At 44.0% G+C, this 18,104-nt stretch overlaps 1 protein-coding gene across 1 annotated transcript; it reads right to left on the bottom strand.

The window, feature by feature from the left end:
• Positions 1 to 56: 56 nt before the first annotated feature.
• SPRYD7 (SPRY domain containing 7) lies at positions 57 to 11,501 on the bottom strand. The gene is made up of 5 exons (XM_090026341.1): positions 11,344 to 11,501; positions 10,727 to 10,843; positions 9,122 to 9,288; positions 6,180 to 6,282; positions 57 to 1,231 (listed from the first exon to the last, which is right to left on the bottom strand). Exons 1-5 carry the CDS (start codon positions 11,447 to 11,449, stop codon positions 1,134 to 1,136), a joined length of 591 nt encoding a protein of 196 aa, XP_089882467.1. The 5' UTR covers positions 11,450 to 11,501; the 3' UTR covers positions 57 to 1,133.
• Between the last annotated feature and the right edge of the window lie 6,603 nt (positions 11,502 to 18,104).

Raw genomic sequence — 18,104 nt, forward strand, 5'->3', positions numbered from 1 at the left:
AAAAGAAGCTGTTAAATATTTAACTAAGAAGTAAAGTACTCACTCAATCACACAAATGCATTAATCAATGGACAGCCAGAAAACCTTATTTCAAATTCTTAAAAACATACACATCAGGATACTGTAGAAAGACTTTCTTTACAAAAAATTACTAGAAAGTACACAATACATGACAAGAGAAAAAGCCATCTGAACTTTCATCTTTATAGTCATCATATTTCAGAACAGCCTCTCAACCATTATATTCCTAACTTCAGGAAAAAAAACCATTTAAATAAAATATTCCATAAAAGAATAATCTGATTTACAGTTTTGATGTAAAGCTTCATCATAATATTCAACATACTTTGTCTGCCACTGTATACATTAAGGTTAATCAATCTGTACCTATTCTACCACCATAGAAACACAGCATGATGGTCTTTATAAATACATCTTCTAGTGTTCATGGTTTTTTTTAAACAGTCAACAGAATAGCACTTGCTCTATTATTAAAATGCGTTCTATTACTTGTCATATACAAAGCAAATGAATAGCAAGGAAAATTATATAAATTATGAAACTTAGCTGTTTAAAAGAACCAAAAATGGGTAAATTACCTGTTTCAAAAAAAATTCTAGCTGCCAGTTACGTAGCATTAGTCATTGTGTTCAACAAGGACACTGCAATCCAAAATGAGAGATTATTAGGACAGTGTTGATTTTTTGTTGACAAATTACGTAACTTCTAGCTAGAAAGGGACTGGGAAAAAAACCACAACAACAGAACTACAAACCCAAGCTTTGAGGAAACACTTCCATGTATAAGAATCATTTGTTTTACAAAGCACAAATTGAATTCAAAAATTAATTTAATACTGTGTCACTTTTGCCCTTGGTTTCCAGTTACAACAAACAAATCAGAAAAAAGTTGCTCCCAAACACTCTCTCACATCACAAAACATTGTAAAAAGAAAACAAAACTAGCATTTGCAACAATTCTCTGGTGTTGCAGGTAACATACTGGTTCTGCTGACAACTATAACAGTACTTACTAAAAATACAGATGTGTTTCCTACAGGTAATGTGAAGCTTTATTTAAGATAGCAAATGCTCTCTAACAGTGCAGGGTGCAAACTTTCAGTATGAAGACATTCAGAAGATCTGCTGTTCAAAGAGTATCTTTTCAAACCCTGGTGGTGGAGTGTGATAGAATTCGCTGAACTGACAATCCAAAATAGCACTGTCATCCACTGCAGGACAAAGGGAAAATATTTACAGAAAGACATCTGTTAAGATGATATATTCATTTTATGAGTCTGTACACAAATTATGACAAACACAAAAGATATCATCTAAAGCAGGGGTCAGCAAACCCTGGCACGCATGCCGAGTGTGGCATGCAAGGCCATTTTGCTTGGCACACCACTGCCAGCCCAGGGTCTAAGCAGCTGCTGCCAGCCATGGAACCCAGGCTGCTCCCAGCAGGGAGCTGGGAGGCTGCAAGCCTTGCTGCAAGCAGACCAGGCTCCATGGGCCGACTGCAAAAAGCTGCTCCAGGCTCCGGCATGTCGGCACTCGGCACCTTCTGAGATACACATTGTGGTTTTTTTGGCACTCAGGCCAAAAAACATTGCCCACCCCTGATCTAAAGTATCAGTAACATCCATGAGTGGATCCAGGAGGGATGGTCACATCACCCATTAATTGCGCAGTACATGTGCAATGAGCTTTCTGTGCTTACCAGAACATCAGTATGGCTCCTGCCAGAGCCATTATTTTGGCACAGGTCCAGAACTCAGATGGTAAATCTCTCTCATTCCCTTTGTCCCCCCTCCTTTGGACATGGCTAAATTCACCCCCTGGGTTCCAGAGCCATCCCAAAGCAGTGGCTTGGCAGAAGCCATGCTGACAAGCTGTTAAGCTCAGGAGCTGTGCATGCTCTAGACAGTCGAAGGTGCGTGCAACTGCTCTCCTACAATCTTCGATCCACTGTGAGTAACATCCACAAAGATATTTAATAAAGTTTCCTTGGCTGACCTGCAGAAGAGCCAACAATATATCTGATAAGACTCAATCACGTTTCTTTTCTACCGTTCACTTTAGTTTGCAAACAACCCTACTGTATCAATAAGGATTTTGCCACTGGATGTCACTGCAAGTGCTAGCATGTTTTAAGAAAAGATTCCTCAATTTTTAGATTTTTTCAATGTTTTGGAAACCTACAGATCTTTGGCAGTAGTGGATGGGGATAAATGATGCAGTCACCTACCCTAGAGGTTTTCAAGAAGAGACTGGGTAGTCACCTCGCTGGGGTCACGTGACCCCAGTTGTCCTCCTGCCTACAGCGGGGCGGGGGGGCTGGACCCAATTATCTGCAAGGTCCTTTCCAGCACCTAACAATCTATGAATCTGAAAATGAACCATCACCTTTTTATCACATGCTTCCTTTTCCCTTGATCTTGAGGGAGCTCTGAAGGGTCTCCATACTAACTGGTACCACACTATCTGTTCAGGCTATGGTGACAGGACCCTGACTTATATTTAGGCATAACCAACTTAGCAATAAATTGATTTTTCAAAATAATATGACTCCCACAATTAGACTTTTTGCCTAATTCCACGTTGTTGTTGTTAACCTTAAAATCAGAAGATTATAGTGGAAAGGCAGGGACCTCATTAACTGAAGCAGTGCTTTTATGTGCTGTTTTGGTGAACTGAGATATATAATGTAGCATTACCAGTTACAAAAGCAAGACTTTTAATGTACCACTTGAAGGAACTGTATCAAAGCAAAAAACCTCAACACACTAGTTTCGTGGAGAAATTAAACATTCTGATACTGAGATACTTATTTTTCTTCAGAGCAGCCCTACATGAGTTCACCAGAACACTGTGCTCTCTTGTCTTGCTATTTATATACAAGTGCCTTCTGGGGAAAAAGAACTCTAAAGTTAATTTGGTGCATCTTCAGTTAAAACAAAAAATAAAAGTAATCACACTTTCTCTCTATAATGACTTTCTTTAAAAAAATCTCTAATTTTCTGATGTTAACCACTACTAAGTTAAATAACTAAGAAATTTATTGATCAACATGTAAATTCTTTCCCATGCTTAGGAACAAGTAACATTCAGTTATATGTTCTACCACTTCTAATCTATACCATGGAAATGTCAACAAGCCCGATTTGCAAATCATCAGACGTTACAACAATAAATTAATCTACCCAAAAATGCAGAAAGTCTTGTGAGATTATGTCAACTCCTAAAGGATGATGACAAAAAGAGGGAGATATGGCATAAACGTCACCTCACGGTCAGGTACAGACTCGACCTGGCTGGAATATGGAATAGAAAACAGAGTGGAAGATTTCATATACATTAGGGCTGGAAGGGACCTCGGAAGATCATTGAGTCCAACCCCCTGCTCCAGGGGCAGGAAGTCAGCTAGGGTCAAAGGATCCCAACAACATAAGCATCCAGATGTCTTTTGAAGGCGTTCAGAGTAGGTGCTTGAACCACCTCCAGCGGGTACCTATTCCAAACCTTGGGGGCTCAGACACTAAAGAAGTTCTTCCTTATGTCCAGCCTAAAACAGTCATGGAGGAGTTTGCGACCATTCGACCTTGTCATCCCTTGACGTTCCCCCAGATCCTGGTAAGCATACCCGATAAACTTATAGGTGGTCACCAGATCACCCCTGATCCTGAACTTTTCCAGGCTGAAGAGTCCCATGGCTCTCAGCCTCTCTTCATAAGGCCTGCTTTCCTGACCTCTGATCATGCGCGTGGCTCTCCTCTGCACCCTCTCAAGCTTCTCCACATCCTTTTTGAATTGTGGAGCCCAAGTATGCAGTACTCCAGCTGTGGCCTCACCAAGGCCAAGTACAATGGGAGGATGATGTCCTAGGATTTACTGGAGAAGCATCTGTGGATCCAAGCCAGCGTTTTGCTTGCTTTGCTAGCAGCAGTATCACATTGCAGGCTCATATTCATCTTATGGTCAATCATGGATGGCCCTCAAGTCCTGTTCACTCGTAGTGCTAGACAGCGTAGCACTACCGAGCCTATAAGGATGCTGCAGGTTTTTCTTCCCAAGGTGGAGGACCTTGCATTTTTCAGTGTTGAACACCACCAGGTTCTCATCCGCCCATTTCCCAAGCCTGTCAAGGTCAGCCTGGATCTCTCTCCTGTCTTCAGGTGTGGATGCTTTACCCCAGAGTTTGGTGTCATCAGCAAACTTGGCCAGTCTGCTTCTGATACCAATGTCCACATCATTAATGAAGATATTAAATAGTATAGGCCCAAGGACAGAGCCCTGGGGGACCCCACTGGTCACAGGGCACCATGCCAATTGACTTCCATCAACCATCAACCTCTGGGTGGTGTTAAAAGACATAAAATAAGCTAGGATCCCAAATCTCTGATGCAACAAGTAGAGTGTTGTTTTAAGAAACACGTTCTCCTGCCCAAATCCTCTCCACTGTGCTATGTAAATTTATTTCTAAGACATGGGAAAGAGGAAATAGTTAGCTACTCCACAAAGTGTATTCTCCCACTTTATACCAAGGAGTTATTTTCTAGTTACAATTCTAAGAGCATGATAGTAACAAGAATAAAAATGGGGGAAAACATATTTTTTTGTATGTGTGTTACTGCATTTTTAACAGTGCCACCAAGTGGTAAAATAATATATCACAAGACAATATGACATAATATATGCTCTTGAAGGGAAAAACCATCTTGAAGGGAATAAAGTGGTCAACGAATTTACAGCACTTGAAACCACCAAAGAAAATCTAGCCTATCTGATTCCTGCTTAGACACATTCCTAACAGATATTGTTCCTGAAGAGCTGCAGGAATGTTCCAACAATTCATTATGAAATATTTAATGAAATGAGTCATACCACATCTCAGAAGTTACTGAGTTTGGCTTAGATCAGTGCTTACAAAAAATTTTCCACCCTAAATGCTATAGGCAGTAGTAGCTGTAGGAATCCACTGAGTGGCACTCTTCTCTTTTATAATGCAGCCACTCCCTAAGTATGGTGTGTACCACGCAAAGGAGTTATTGTCTTTCAGAGATGTTTAATGGAATTCTTGGCTATCGGGGAGTTGCAAGTACCCTGGAGCTTTACTGAAATGGGTTGTTAATAGTTCTTGGCCAAATCCCAACTTTCATAATTCATAAATACTCTCTTAAACTGCCTATGAGGTACATAACTGGACATGGTATTTGCTTCCTGTTCAAAACTGTTGTGTTGATATATGCTGTCAAAACAATTTGTACGATTCACTTAAAAAATGGCTACATTTCAAGTGGTGAAGCAACTCCTACAGTGTTGGATATCACTTTTTTATAGCTGCAATAAATTTAGAGATGAAAAGTACTGCTATATCATTTAAAAATTATATTTCTATAAAAAATGAAAATATGGACATTAAAAAAATTCAGGGATTTCTGTACTTATCAAGCATGTGTCCCTAAAGAGTTATAAATACATGCTTCAGAGAAAACTTGAACTAGTGGGTTAAGAATGTCCTTGTTTAACTTCATCTATACTCACTGACTTAACAGTACATTTATACAGCAAGGTTCAACTAAACAGCAGTAACACCCCAATTTGTGGTCTGCGCATCCTTCAGTGATAGTTCACATTCAACTTGGGTCCTTATTTCCAGTTGCTAAATAACATAAAAAGCAGCTAAAAAACTCCCAAGATGCTTTCCTAACACTATTCCCCCCCATGTAACTGCTTTAGTTCCACAGAATACTATTTGATAGCAACTGGATGGACATGTTGAAAAAGAGATGGGTTTTTCAAGAGACAATACTACTGTTATTCACATGGGGTGTCTACAAATGTGCTCCACATTGGAACAAACTCGATTAATCGAGTCTGCTCCACATTCTAATTAGAATGCTCTAGCATTGCTGCAGCATCATGTGTATAAGCCCCCAAGGATTTAAAAATGGCTGCTGCGGTACTTTAACTGAAGCTTGTTGAATGAGCTTCAGCGGAAGCATCCCCAGGCCAGTTTAAATGTGTGGGGGGTTAATACGTGTGATACTGTGGTGTTTTAATCAAAATAACTCTCTGGGAACCACTCTAACTAAAATGCCCCTCCCCACTCCTGGGCATGTGTGTAGGCAGCCATGATGACCACACTGTGAAACAATATGAAAAACCCTGACTTACCATATACCACAGGATATACAGTCCCTCTGATTCCTGAAGCTGGACAATGCATATTTTTTCCATTTAAATATACATTTAATTCTACATGGTCATATGTAATACCCTATAAACCAAAGTAGAGAGTATTAATGCAGGATAACCATCAAGCTTATATGCACAAAAGTGCTTCAAATATCCATTTTTACTGGTTTCATCTTAACTAGCTAACAGCAGAGAATTTCAAGCACAGTGACATTGGCCAAGGCTTCTTTCAAAGAACTCACTTAACCATTGAACCATTAAACAATGATACTTGCACTTGCAAATGCCAGAGGTTGTTGTACAATCACTGAATCAGGAGACACCATCAATAGCATGCAACTCACTTGACCAACTGCAATTAATCAACAAAAGTTCTGTATTGAATTTGCATGGTATTTTTTGAGATGCTGTGAGCAATTCTAATAGCTTTGAATAGTATACAAATTTACTAAGTGCTAACTGGTAATTGCCAAAGAAATAAACTGAATTAATAAAAGAATGTGTTAAAAAAATGATATACTTAGCTACCTTCATGGATGATAGACCATATTAAAAAAAACCTCTTGTAATCCATGCTCTGTGCCAACAATAACAGATGATCATTTGATATGCAGTACAAAAAGCATGCACATTACAGAGAAGAAATTAAAACACAGAAAGGATCTGCCTCTGTTTTTGGTGTGGCTGAAACTGGCAATGTGCATCATTATTCAGTACAATCTTAGAAACTCATTTTTGTGGCAAACAAAGTAAAAAGACAGTTATACAGTATGCATGAAGGTGTGCGAGTTAGTAAAATACTTGTTACTTAGTAACCTTTCTGTGTTTCAGCTTCAGAACCCCAAACTACACAGGTAGAGAGAGATTTGAAGAGACTACAATGGCAAAGGCTTTCATAAAAAGCCCTTTAAGAATGGGATTTTAAAACTTTGTAATTATCTAGCAATACCCATAATAAATGTACACTGCAAACAGCAGCACTCAGAAGAAAGGATAACAAAGCAAAAAAAATCTGATGTTTTAGAAATGGTGTAAACCTTATTGCTCCCACACATCAGAAAAGAAATTTCTGACGGGATGTAAAAAAACGGCAAGATAGCAGAGCCCTCCAAATATTCAGGACAACATTAAAGATAGACAGACACTTGGCTGGGGTGATTTAGTCGGGGATGATCCTGCCCTGAACAGGGGCTGGACAATATGACCTCATAAGGTCCCTTCCAGCCCTACTTTCCTATGATTCCTATCAGCCATATTTTGGGGTGTGGCGGGGGGGGGAGGGATATGGCATATATGCAGATTTACAATCCCTTTAATTGTTTATTTCCTTGACTTACCAGCATTTTTTTTGTGTATAACCCCAGCCAAATTGCTTCTTTCTTCCTTAAACCCTGCCCCAGTTTAGCTAAAAAGAATTCCTCCAATCCCATGCATCTTTGCCATAACTTTCCCCACAATGCTAAAAGATATGACACCCTCTCTGTCCAAGTATATGGGAAAGAGATCTTAAGCTTAGCTTGGCACAACTTCATTTATATCTGCAGTGCATGCTGGAACATTGCCTGAGCTGGGAAGACCCATCTCAAATGGCTTGAGAGTCATCAGTTGGGTTTACAGACAAATAGAGAAACCCTAGCTACAACGGGATTGAAATGAAACAGTAGCACCATTTTTCTCAAAAAGATCAGCCCGATTCCCTTTAAAGGGTTTAAGTGGCAGAATAGTTAAGGTAGGGGTGGCAATTATTTGGGCTGGAGGGCCACTTACGGACTTTTAGTGAGCTGGAGAAGACCCGGGGTGGGGGGGGAACAGAGGTGCTGCGCGTGGAAACAGCATCCATCACAGGAACATATGGGAAGTGGACTGCAGCTCTGCCCCAGCCCCAGCCCCATGCTGGAACCACCCCATGATCCCAAGCCACCAGCCCACATTCCCTGCCCACCTGCAGCCCCACCCCATCCACCTGACCCAGCTAACCCTGCCCACAGGGGTCCCAGGCTGGTCCTAACAGAGACCTCATCTGCCCTCCTGCTCCATCTAGGGCCCCAGCAGTGCGTCCAGGGTGGACAGGCCAGGGTGCCTGGGCAGTGAGGCCAGGTCCAGCAGGAAGAGACACTTGCAGCAACAGCCAGAAGCATGAGAGCAGAACGAACCACAGTTCTGGGGGCTATTGGGAATTCGAGTCCAGCCTCCATGCTGCCCTTGCCCAGCCCCGCAGACTACAGCTCCCAACATGCCCAAGAGCCATGCACAGGGTTAAGGGACACTGTGCTCTGCGCCAGGCAGCACCGGCACCCAAGTTGGTAGGACTGACCACATGCCCCATGGCCTGGGCTGCACCTCATGCCTGGGCTAGGCAGAGCTAAAGGACCTGTAACGGGCCAGACAGAATCACTTGGTGGGTCAGATCTGGCCTGTGGGCCATATTTTGCCTACCCCTGAGTTAAGGCATCTCATGACGACACAAGTTCAAGTCTCACATTGGGCCTGTGCCAAGGGTGTCTGCAGTCAACCCAGTTCTAAAAGGGTCTTCCCTGGTCATTTGATTGGGAAGTCAGAAGGGGCCTGATGCTAGCCAAATCATGCCTCTAAGCTAGCCCAATGTGCTATCTAAGCTTGGGGAGACCTTTTTTTTATTGCCTGTAGTCTTGCGTCAAAACTGACAAATCCCACCCTCAGAAGAACACAGAAATATAGTGCTGAGCAATTTGAACAATGACAGTTTACATAAATACTGGTTACTGGTTACCTGCAGGATAATTTGTCACCATATTGGCCACTACTCCAATCCCCACTGGGCTCCTCTCCCTTTACTAACTCCTAGTTATTGGTTAATAATGGCTAATTTGCCATTATCTGCGTTCCTCCTTGAGTGGTGAATTAAACAGACTTTACTGTATATCAAACTGTGAGAAACTTACTACAACATCACCCTCCTGTGGAAGGCTGTTTGCTGGCAGCCTGTTCTTCTCCTCATTGTTGTGGTAGAGAGCTCCATCATTCCTCATCACCAGACTATGCACATCTCGGCCAAGTGGAATTTGATTCAAGTTTGCTTTTTGGGTTGCAACGCCAATACCCCAAATCCCTTAAAACATAATATTGACATCCTAAGTAAACTGTTACCAAAGTCTTTTGAGACACCTCAGTGCGCCATAAAAACTAGCAATTTCATAGGTCAATTTTGTTTGAAAAGCATCAGCAATCACATCCACTATGTTGAGAGACTTGAAACATATCCTTTCATGCAGAGCAGATTCCTAGTGTTTCTCTTTTACTAGAGATCAATACAAAAAGACATTGTGCAAGATCCTTACTCTGGTCCCTAGCTACGACAGGTAAAAGAGCTAAATGGCAGTTCTAGCCAAGTAAAGATTTCCAGGACACAAGAATGACAGAAGGTAACTAAAAGAATGCCTTCTGGAGATCCTTTGCAAGCCCTCATGTAGAGGGCATATGGGCAGGTAGGTCTACTGTACATCACACTATGGAGCTTCTAGGCCATACTGCATGCTACATGACAGTCAGCAGAAGCTGGTATAACACAGCCTGATCAAGGCTCTCTAAATTACACTGGGACTGATCAGCTCTTGGAGCAGCCCAGAACTGAGAAGGAACAAAAGGAACTTAGAACCATCTCTCCCGGAGCTGCAAGCTCCATATTGCACAGAATCATTCCATCAGTGGCCCAGCCTACACAGATGCTCAAACAGAGAATTTAGACACATATTTAAAAAAGCCCAGAACTATAGGGAAGCAATTTGCAGCAAATATTATTGAGCAAACTGTGCCAGAAAAAAAAGAGAGAGAACACTTAAAGACATGTGTACACTGCCTCTGACCATGCTCTGGAGTAACCATCATGAAAACATGTCCTCCCCCCCCCCCCAAACTCACTCCTACCTCACACATGCCAAGTGGTGAAAAAAATGCAATGTAACACCCGTTAGAGAGGCAATTGGTGCCAATATGAATGGTTGGGACTGATATCAGTACAAGGCAGACACCAAATAGCTACCACATTACATTTTTTCAGCACTTGGCACCCATGGAGCAGGAGCAAACAGAGCATGCCTTTATGCTGGCAATACCTAGCACAGCTGGAGACAGTATAAATATGCCTGCTGCCTCTACATGGTGTTTTATATGTTCAGGAGTATATAAACATTACTTAATTTAGCAGAGAGTAGCTCTAAATTATATTTAATATATATATTACATATACAGATAGAGCATGCAATTTGAATACTTTAATATCTGCAACTCTATAATAAATTTACTTGCCATTCTTTTTAAGTAGTAAACGCAAATTAGAAGGAAAAAGCCCAACATGTCCTTCCTTACAAGATGGTCATTTGTTTTGTCACCCCCTCCACCCCCGCAATTCTTTGATACTTCCAGAGTACAATATAGTTAGTATTATATGGCTGACAATACAGAGATGGTGTCCTTTTGCAGGCATAGATTAAATGCCAATCAAATGAAGCTTTTGAAGTCTGAAGCAATTTAAAATGTGACCGACTAACCTGTGGACTGGATTTTAAATTCAAAATAGCTCTTATTCTGATGCAAAGGTGCATTGGCTAAACAGCCTCCTGTGCCACATATTCTTCTGCCACTTTTGACAATGACAACGTCTGTTCCTGCACAGGGAGAGAAGAGGCCAAACGTCAATCGAGCCATGCAGGAAGCAGCTCCTCCAAGCCCCTGAACAAGGACACTGCTGACACCACTTTCTCCTTCCCACCCTGCACCAGGGCTTCCCTTTGGCCATCTGCTTCTCCCCCCCGAGCCAAAGGAGCCCACACGTGCCTCCTGGATCCTTGTTGGGGAAAAAAGCGCCAAAGCATCGGTGGGGTTGGGAGCATTTCTCCCCTCGCTTCATGGCTGAGCCCCACCACACCTCCTGCTCTGCCCTTCGGGGTGAAGGCGGCTCCAACCGGGCTTTTGGACAGGCCTGCTCCCACCCGCGCGGCGGCTGGCGCCCCCTTGCCCGGTTCGCACCCGGCGGGTGGCTCTGCTGCCCTCCCCGCGCAGCTGGGGACAAGTCCTGGGGAGCTTTGTGTCCCTGAGGCCAGAAGAAACCCGCGGCCCTCGCGGCTCAGGGCCGGGGGACCCCGGGGGACGCCCCCTGCCCCCGCACCCATGCGCTGCGTGTCGAGCTGCACTGCGGGCATCTCCTTCAGCGGGATGTGCCCGGCGCCGCCGTCCCCGCACCAGCGCAGGCAGCACAACACTGAGGCCGCCATCGCCGCCCCTCAGCTGGCCCGGACTTGCTGGACTGCGCCGCGCCGCGGCTCAGGGAGGAGGCTGCGTGCGGCACCGCCCCCTGGCGGCCGGGAAGACTGGAGCACGGGCGGCGCGGGGCCGGCGCTGGATTGGCTGCAGCCGCCTTCCCCCCGGCCTGACAGGAGCGGAGCCGGGCTGGCCGCCTGCTGCCTTCGACCCTGATCCCGCCGTGGGCAGCAGGCAGAGGTGCTGGGACCACCCCGGCTGAGGCGCTACTTTGCCCTGGCAATGAACAGCTTTGTGAACTGGGAGGGCACCTATGTGTGTATATGCCAGTATATGCATACCCCATGTGTATGTATGTCTTTGTATACACACGCGTATATGTGCGCGTGTGTATCCACACTAGGGTGGCCATCATTGAGGACGTGAGGGTCTTCTGCTGCTCTGTGCTCTATTGATACGAAACCCTTTATGTCTTTTTTTTTTTTTCAAAGAGAAAAATAGAGGGCACATAGGCATCGGCTTTCATCTCGGTAGAGGACAGAGGACAACTGGACTGTCCTCTATGATGGGCACCCTAATCCACACACCCACCTACCCCCCCCCAGTTGGCAATACTTTCCTTGTTACATATACATTTAAGTGTGCATGTGTACACACACACGCATAAATACATGTGTGTGTCTGTATGTCTGTGTTTATGTATACACATACAGACATACACACAGATATACATATATACACATACACATATGTGTGTGTGCTCTCCCAGTTGACAATGTTCTCATTAGTCAAATTCCTCCTTTAGATTCATTTCAGCAATGCTCACAAGAAATAAGTTCATTATTTAAATCAAAACAAGGTCTTGTAACTGAGTCACCTAGAAATGCATATCCCTACATCATCTTCATACGTACCACAAGCTTTTCAGGGTTGAGGCTCATTTCATCAGATGCTGTGAAAGGGTGCACATAGTTGTGTTTGTCTGAAGTCAAGTAGAAGGCAGAGTAAATTTGCTTCTTATACACCAGGGATGAACGAAATACAGCCCGCGGGCCAGATCCGACCCACCAAGAGATTCCATCCAATCCATGGCACATCCCTTGCCCCTGCCTGGCCCAGGTGCAGGGGGCAGCCTGGCCTGTGGTACGTGCAGCCAGTCCCACCACCCCCAAGTGTGCAGCGGGACTGGGGCAGCAGCTGCTAGACTGGGCCCCAAGGCAGAGGCACTTAGGGAGTTTTGGGGTGGAATGGGAGGGGATGCTGACCCAGGCCATGACAGCTCACCAGGACTCCCTAAGTGGCCCTCAGGCCCAAATAATTGCCTACCTCTGCTATACACTAACCAAAGTGTGTGTGTGTATGTATGTAGCCCACGCTTCCCTGGGCTGAAGCTCAATTGTTCAGATGCAGTAGAAGGAGGCACAGAATTAGCCATGTTAGTCTGAAGTCAAGTAGAAGGCAGGGTGGACAGTCAATGCTGGCTGGATCCGTGGTCACACCAGCAGTCAGCATTAACCAAAGAGCCACCACAGTGCATCTACCTTGAGGTGAACTGTGGTAAATACACTCCAGTTCAGCAGAATTCAAGCTAAGCAACAGCTGCACTTTCCAAAAGGGGAATGATTAATTAACTCCTCAAAGCATGAAACAAAACCCATTCTGCTGACATGTCCTGTTAGGTGCTGCACGCAGGGGATAACATAACAAAGCAGCTTGTGGCTCAGGAATCCTGGGTATTGGGCTGCTTGAAACTCAGTGCTTTATAGCAGCTGTAGGGATCAGGAAGGAATGGCTGCATTTGTAAATGTTGGTGTACAATTGCACAACAGCTAGGTGAGGTTGTGTGGCTGCTGGAGAAAGGAGGTAGGGTAGATATGCACCTTTTAGACTAACCAAAGAAGATATACATACAAACTCTGTAGTGTTCACATGAATTCTTTGCTTGTTTGCTTCTTTCAGTGGTGTCCCTCTCCCCACTTCCTCTCCCTCCTCTTGTCCCACCTTTTGTATTCAAATAACTAACTCCACTTTATACACTGCTCTGTGCTGTCCTGTCACAGCATCTGATGAAATGAACTTGATTTCACAAAAGCTTGTGCTCTCTATATATCTTATTTAGTTAATCCATAAGGTGCATATTTACTTTGCCTTCTGCTGCCTGACTTCAGACTAACATGACTAGCTACCTCTTTCTACTGGAGAAAGGCCTAATTTAATATGGCAACTTCTAGGTAATTATTCTATGTACTTTAGCTTACATGGAACTCTGAGAGTTATTAAGAATTCCAGGAACATTAAGTTTTCCCCATGCATCTATTTCCCTTGCCAAGCACCTTGCTTTTAAAAAAAATTCTTTCTCTTTACAGAGAATGCTTCCCAGTTCTGGATAATGTTCTCATCAGTCAAATTCCAGATTTAGATTAATTTCTGCAATGCTAATGAGAGCTTAATTCATTACTTAATCCAAAAGAAAAGCTTTTAACTGAATCACCAGAAATGCACATCACCACAACATCTTCATAATGTAATCTTTGCCTTCCTTGCCCTATCCCTTCCCTACTGATTGACATCTTCTTTTTTATTATGACACATTTAAAATTAAATTGTAAGCTCTTTGAAGCAGAGGCACTGTCTTTCTCTTCATCTTGTAAAGTGCTTTGCATAAGCGTGGAAAATATAAAAATATTTGTTGTTCTCCTAAGTGTCTGGGATGTCATGAAATTAAAGACATTGTAAAAACATCTTATTCAGAAATTATCTTTCTTGTTGTAGGAAGTAAAAATTTAAAAATATGTGAACAGTCTACCATACATGTTCCCTTTTCCTTTACAATCAAAAATAATATCTGAGTTTCTTGTGCACTTATTGCAACACTGAACTTCTCAAGTCAAAAGTAATCAAAATGGGTGAGTAAAATATATAAATAGAAATCACAGAAAATTAGGCTTGGAATGGACCACAGGAGGTCAACCTGGAAGGACATGGGCAGCGGGGTTCCGCAGGGCTCGGTCCTTGGGCCCGCACTGTTCAACATTTTCATCAGTGATTTGGACGAGGGGGTAAAAAGCACCCTGTTCAAATTTGCTGATGACACTAAGATGTGGGGGGGACGTGGGCACACTGGAAGGATGCAACAGGCTACAATCAGACCTAGACAGGTTACAAGGGTGGGCAGATGAGAATAGGATGGGTTTCAACACAGACAAGTGCAAGGTGATGCACCTCGGGAGGAACAACCGGCACCATACCTACAGGTTAGGGAACTCCTGTCTTGTCAGCACAGAGGCGGAAAAGGATCTGGGGGTCATCATTGACTCCAAGATGAACATGGGCTGGCATTGTGGAGAGGCAGTTAGGAAGGCCAACCGCACCTTGTCATGCATCCACAGATGCATCTCGAGCAGGTCCAAGGAGGTGATCCTTCCCCTCTATGCGGCACTGGTCAGGCCGCAGTTGGAGTATTGCGTCCAGTTCTGGGTGCCACACTTCAAGAGGGATGTTGACAGCATGGAGAGGGTCCAGAGGAGGGCCACTCGTATGATCAGGGGACAACAGGGCAGGCCCTATGAGGAGAGGCTACGGGACCTGAACCTGTTCAGCCTCCAGAAGAGAAGGCTGAGGGGGGATCTTGTGGCCTGTTATAAACTAGTCAGGGGGGATCAGCAGGCATTGGGGGAGTCACTGTTCCCCCGAGCACTGCCAGGAGTGACCAGGAATAATGGTCACAAGCTGGCAGAGGGTAGGTTTAGGTTAGATATCAGGAGGCGCTACTTCACAGTCAGGGCGGCTAGGGTCTGGAACCAACTTCCAAGAAAAGTGGTGCAGGCTTCTACCCTGGGGGTTTTAAGAGTAAGTTAGATGAACATCTTACTGGGGTCGTTTGACCCCAGTACTCTTTCCTGCCATGGCAGGGGGTCGGACTAGATGATCTGCTCAGGTCCCTTCTGACCCTAAAAACTATTAAACTATCTACTCCAACTCCCTGCTCAAAGCAGGACCATCCGCAACTACATCATCCCAGCCAAGGCTTTGTCTAGTCAGGTTTTTAAAACCTAAAAGGATGGAGATTCCACCACCTCTCTAGGTAACCTGTTCCAGTGCTTTCCTACCCTCCTAGTGAGAAAATTACTCCTGATGTCTAACCTAAACTTCCCTTGCTGCAACATAAGACCATTGCTCCTTGTTCTGTCATCTGTCACCACTGAGAACAGCCCAGCTCCATCCTCTTTTGAACCCCCCTTCAGATAGTTAAAGGTTGCTATTAAAACCATCCTCATTCTTCTCTTCTCAGGACTAAATAGGCTAGCTCCCTCAGACTTTCCTTATAAATCATGTCCCCCGGCCCCCTCACCATTTTTGCTGCCCTCCAGTTTGTCTACATACTTTCTGTAGTCAGGAGCCAAAACTGAACACAGCACTCCAGATGTGGCTTCACCAGTGCTGAGTAAAGGGGAATGATCGCTTCCCTTACAATAGCTTCTTCATCAACAACTTCAGTGACACATGGCAAGAACTTGATGGCTGATAGGACAACAATATGCAGCATGTGTTTCACATTTTTTAATCATGCTCAGTATCCTCTCTACATTTTTGTATATAGTTTTTGGCAGATAGTAGGCATGGTGTCAATGAACTTTTAACAACGTTGTACTAGGCCATGTGAAAATTGAATCTTTCTTGGAATTCACTAGTCAGCTTTTGACTGCTCAGAGTAGAAACAACCACATTTATGTTCTTTTTTTCTCAAGAAAGTTTTAAAAAATCAGACTCCTCGAGCAGAAAGGGGTCTAGAACCCAGCGGGAATGTTTTTAATCTCTGGGGGCCTTACATCTGTTTCTGCATTCCCTACGAATTTGCTTTCCCTGCTGTTTTTTTGTCTTTACCCACACATTCAAATTGGGTTCCATCTATACTACAGAAAGCTACTGAGGAATCCAATTATAAAACAGTACCACAAAACATTGTTGAAACATGATTCAGTCTTGTACTGTAGATATAACAGGACAGAACTATATTTTAGCCATGGTCTAAAGCCTAGAGGTTTTGGACCAGCATTTGCTTAATTAAAATAGTTTTATCTTTGTCAAACCCTAACACATAAATATGAGGGCCTGATTCAGTTCTGCTAGATGTGGGGCTGATAGGAAGACAGCCCACTCAGGGAGGAGAGCATCACAACTTGAGTAAGATGACTTCAGCTTTGCTCTCTCAAAGCATCAGAGCCAGCCATTGTTACAATTAGTTTCTTTATGCTCGCAGTGGTTCTCAACCTTTTTTAGCTTCAAGACACCCCTCATTCAGCTCAAAGCATACCATGTTCCCCTTGGAAAATACCAGCTCTTAATTCTTTACTCAGTTTTGATTACAGAAAAATAACAGAGCAATTCTTGTCTTCCAAAGAATTCAGAAAGACCAGAGCAGGCCAGAATGTTTTTAACGCTACTAATTTCTGTATGAAATCTCTGGATTCTTTTGGTGAATCCTATTTGTACACCCAACAGTGCTAACATTGTATGGCACCCCAAAGTACCTTTGAAAGATTGTCAAGGCGCACCAGGGTGCTGTGGCACACTGGCTGAGAATCACCGGGAATGATGAACCACATGGACTCATATTTCACAGCAGAAGAAACATCATAATGCAGGTACTTTTTTTAAAATAGCAGAATATTGAGAAAAGATAGATTGTGATTCTACACCTTTGCATTTCCTATGTTACAGGCTTGCATTTCCTATGTATTTCCTATTCCTATGCACCTTTGCATTTCCTTTTACAGGCTTGGCTGACCACAAAAGGCTGGCTTGGCTCCTGGTCTGTCAGAGCAGTCGTTGGACATGCCACCAGGCTACTTGACAGCCTGGAATAGCTGAAGTCCTCTAAACATTCCCCATTTCATCTGAGCTGTCCTTTGGTATGGATCTATGGTACAGGCTGTATAGAAGGCGGCACTGTAATTCTTTGCACCAACCCTACACTACATCTGTATGAAGATATTTTCTATTCCCACCCCGGTCCTCCCAAAAGGACATAAAAAGGCCTCAGCAAAATCTGCCCCACATCTCAGTTCATTTTACATAGACAAGCAAGTTTTCTTTTTACAGTTGCTTAAATTATGTGGGTAGCCTGGTCTGATGGATCCAGCTGTTTTTAAAAATACTCCCAAAGTTTATCTCCTATGGTCAATTTTAGTTCTAGACACTTTAGGCCTTACTCTCATCACTTTTTCACTGACATAACTCCACTGATATCACTCAAGTTTATCCTGATATACCCCCATCCAGTGAGAAAATGATTAGAACCAATCAAAACAATCCAAACAGACAGTAGAGAGAGCTGCATGGAGGGGAAGGGGTGTGCAGGAGAGCTTGTGGCTGGGTGTAGGGGTGGGTGTAGGGTTTGTGAGGGGAGTAGGGGCTTGTTTGGGGGTATAGGAGCTGTGGGGTTTGTGGCTAGGTATGTGGGTGGGGGGTTTGTGGGAGTGGTTTGGGGGTATGGGGTTTGGGGGTAGATTGTTGCGGGGTGTGGGTGTGGAGGGACCATGTGGGTGGTGTGGGACTGCTCAGGAGGGGTGGGTCCCTTGTCTGCCCCCTGCATAGCGAACAGCCCCCGCTGCCCAGCAGGCTATCAGAGTGCTCAGGGCCCACTCAGACTGGCCCAGATCCTGCCTC

This window comes from Crocodylus siamensis, chromosome 1, assembly GCF_052110815.1.
Source record: "Crocodylus siamensis isolate JL-2025a chromosome 1, ASM5211081v1, whole genome shotgun sequence".
Classification (NCBI taxonomy): domain Eukaryota; kingdom Metazoa; phylum Chordata; order Crocodylia; family Crocodylidae; genus Crocodylus; species Crocodylus siamensis.

What these genes read in the sequence shown, in the direction of transcription:
- SPRYD7 (XM_090026341.1), bottom strand. Translation starts at nt 11,449, where the DNA reads ATGGCGGCCTCAGTGTTGTGCTGCCTGCGCTGGTGCGGGGACGGCGGC. An exon ending in ATTTAAAATCCAGTCCACAG is followed by an intron (nt 9,289 to 10,726) that starts GTTAGTCGGTCA and finishes TTATGTTTTAAG; the next exon opens with GGATTTGGGGTATTGGCGTT. An exon ending in CACAGGAGGGTGATGTTGTA is followed by an intron (nt 6,283 to 9,121) that starts GTAAGTTTCTCA and finishes TTTGGTTTATAG; the next exon opens with GGTATTACATATGACCATGT.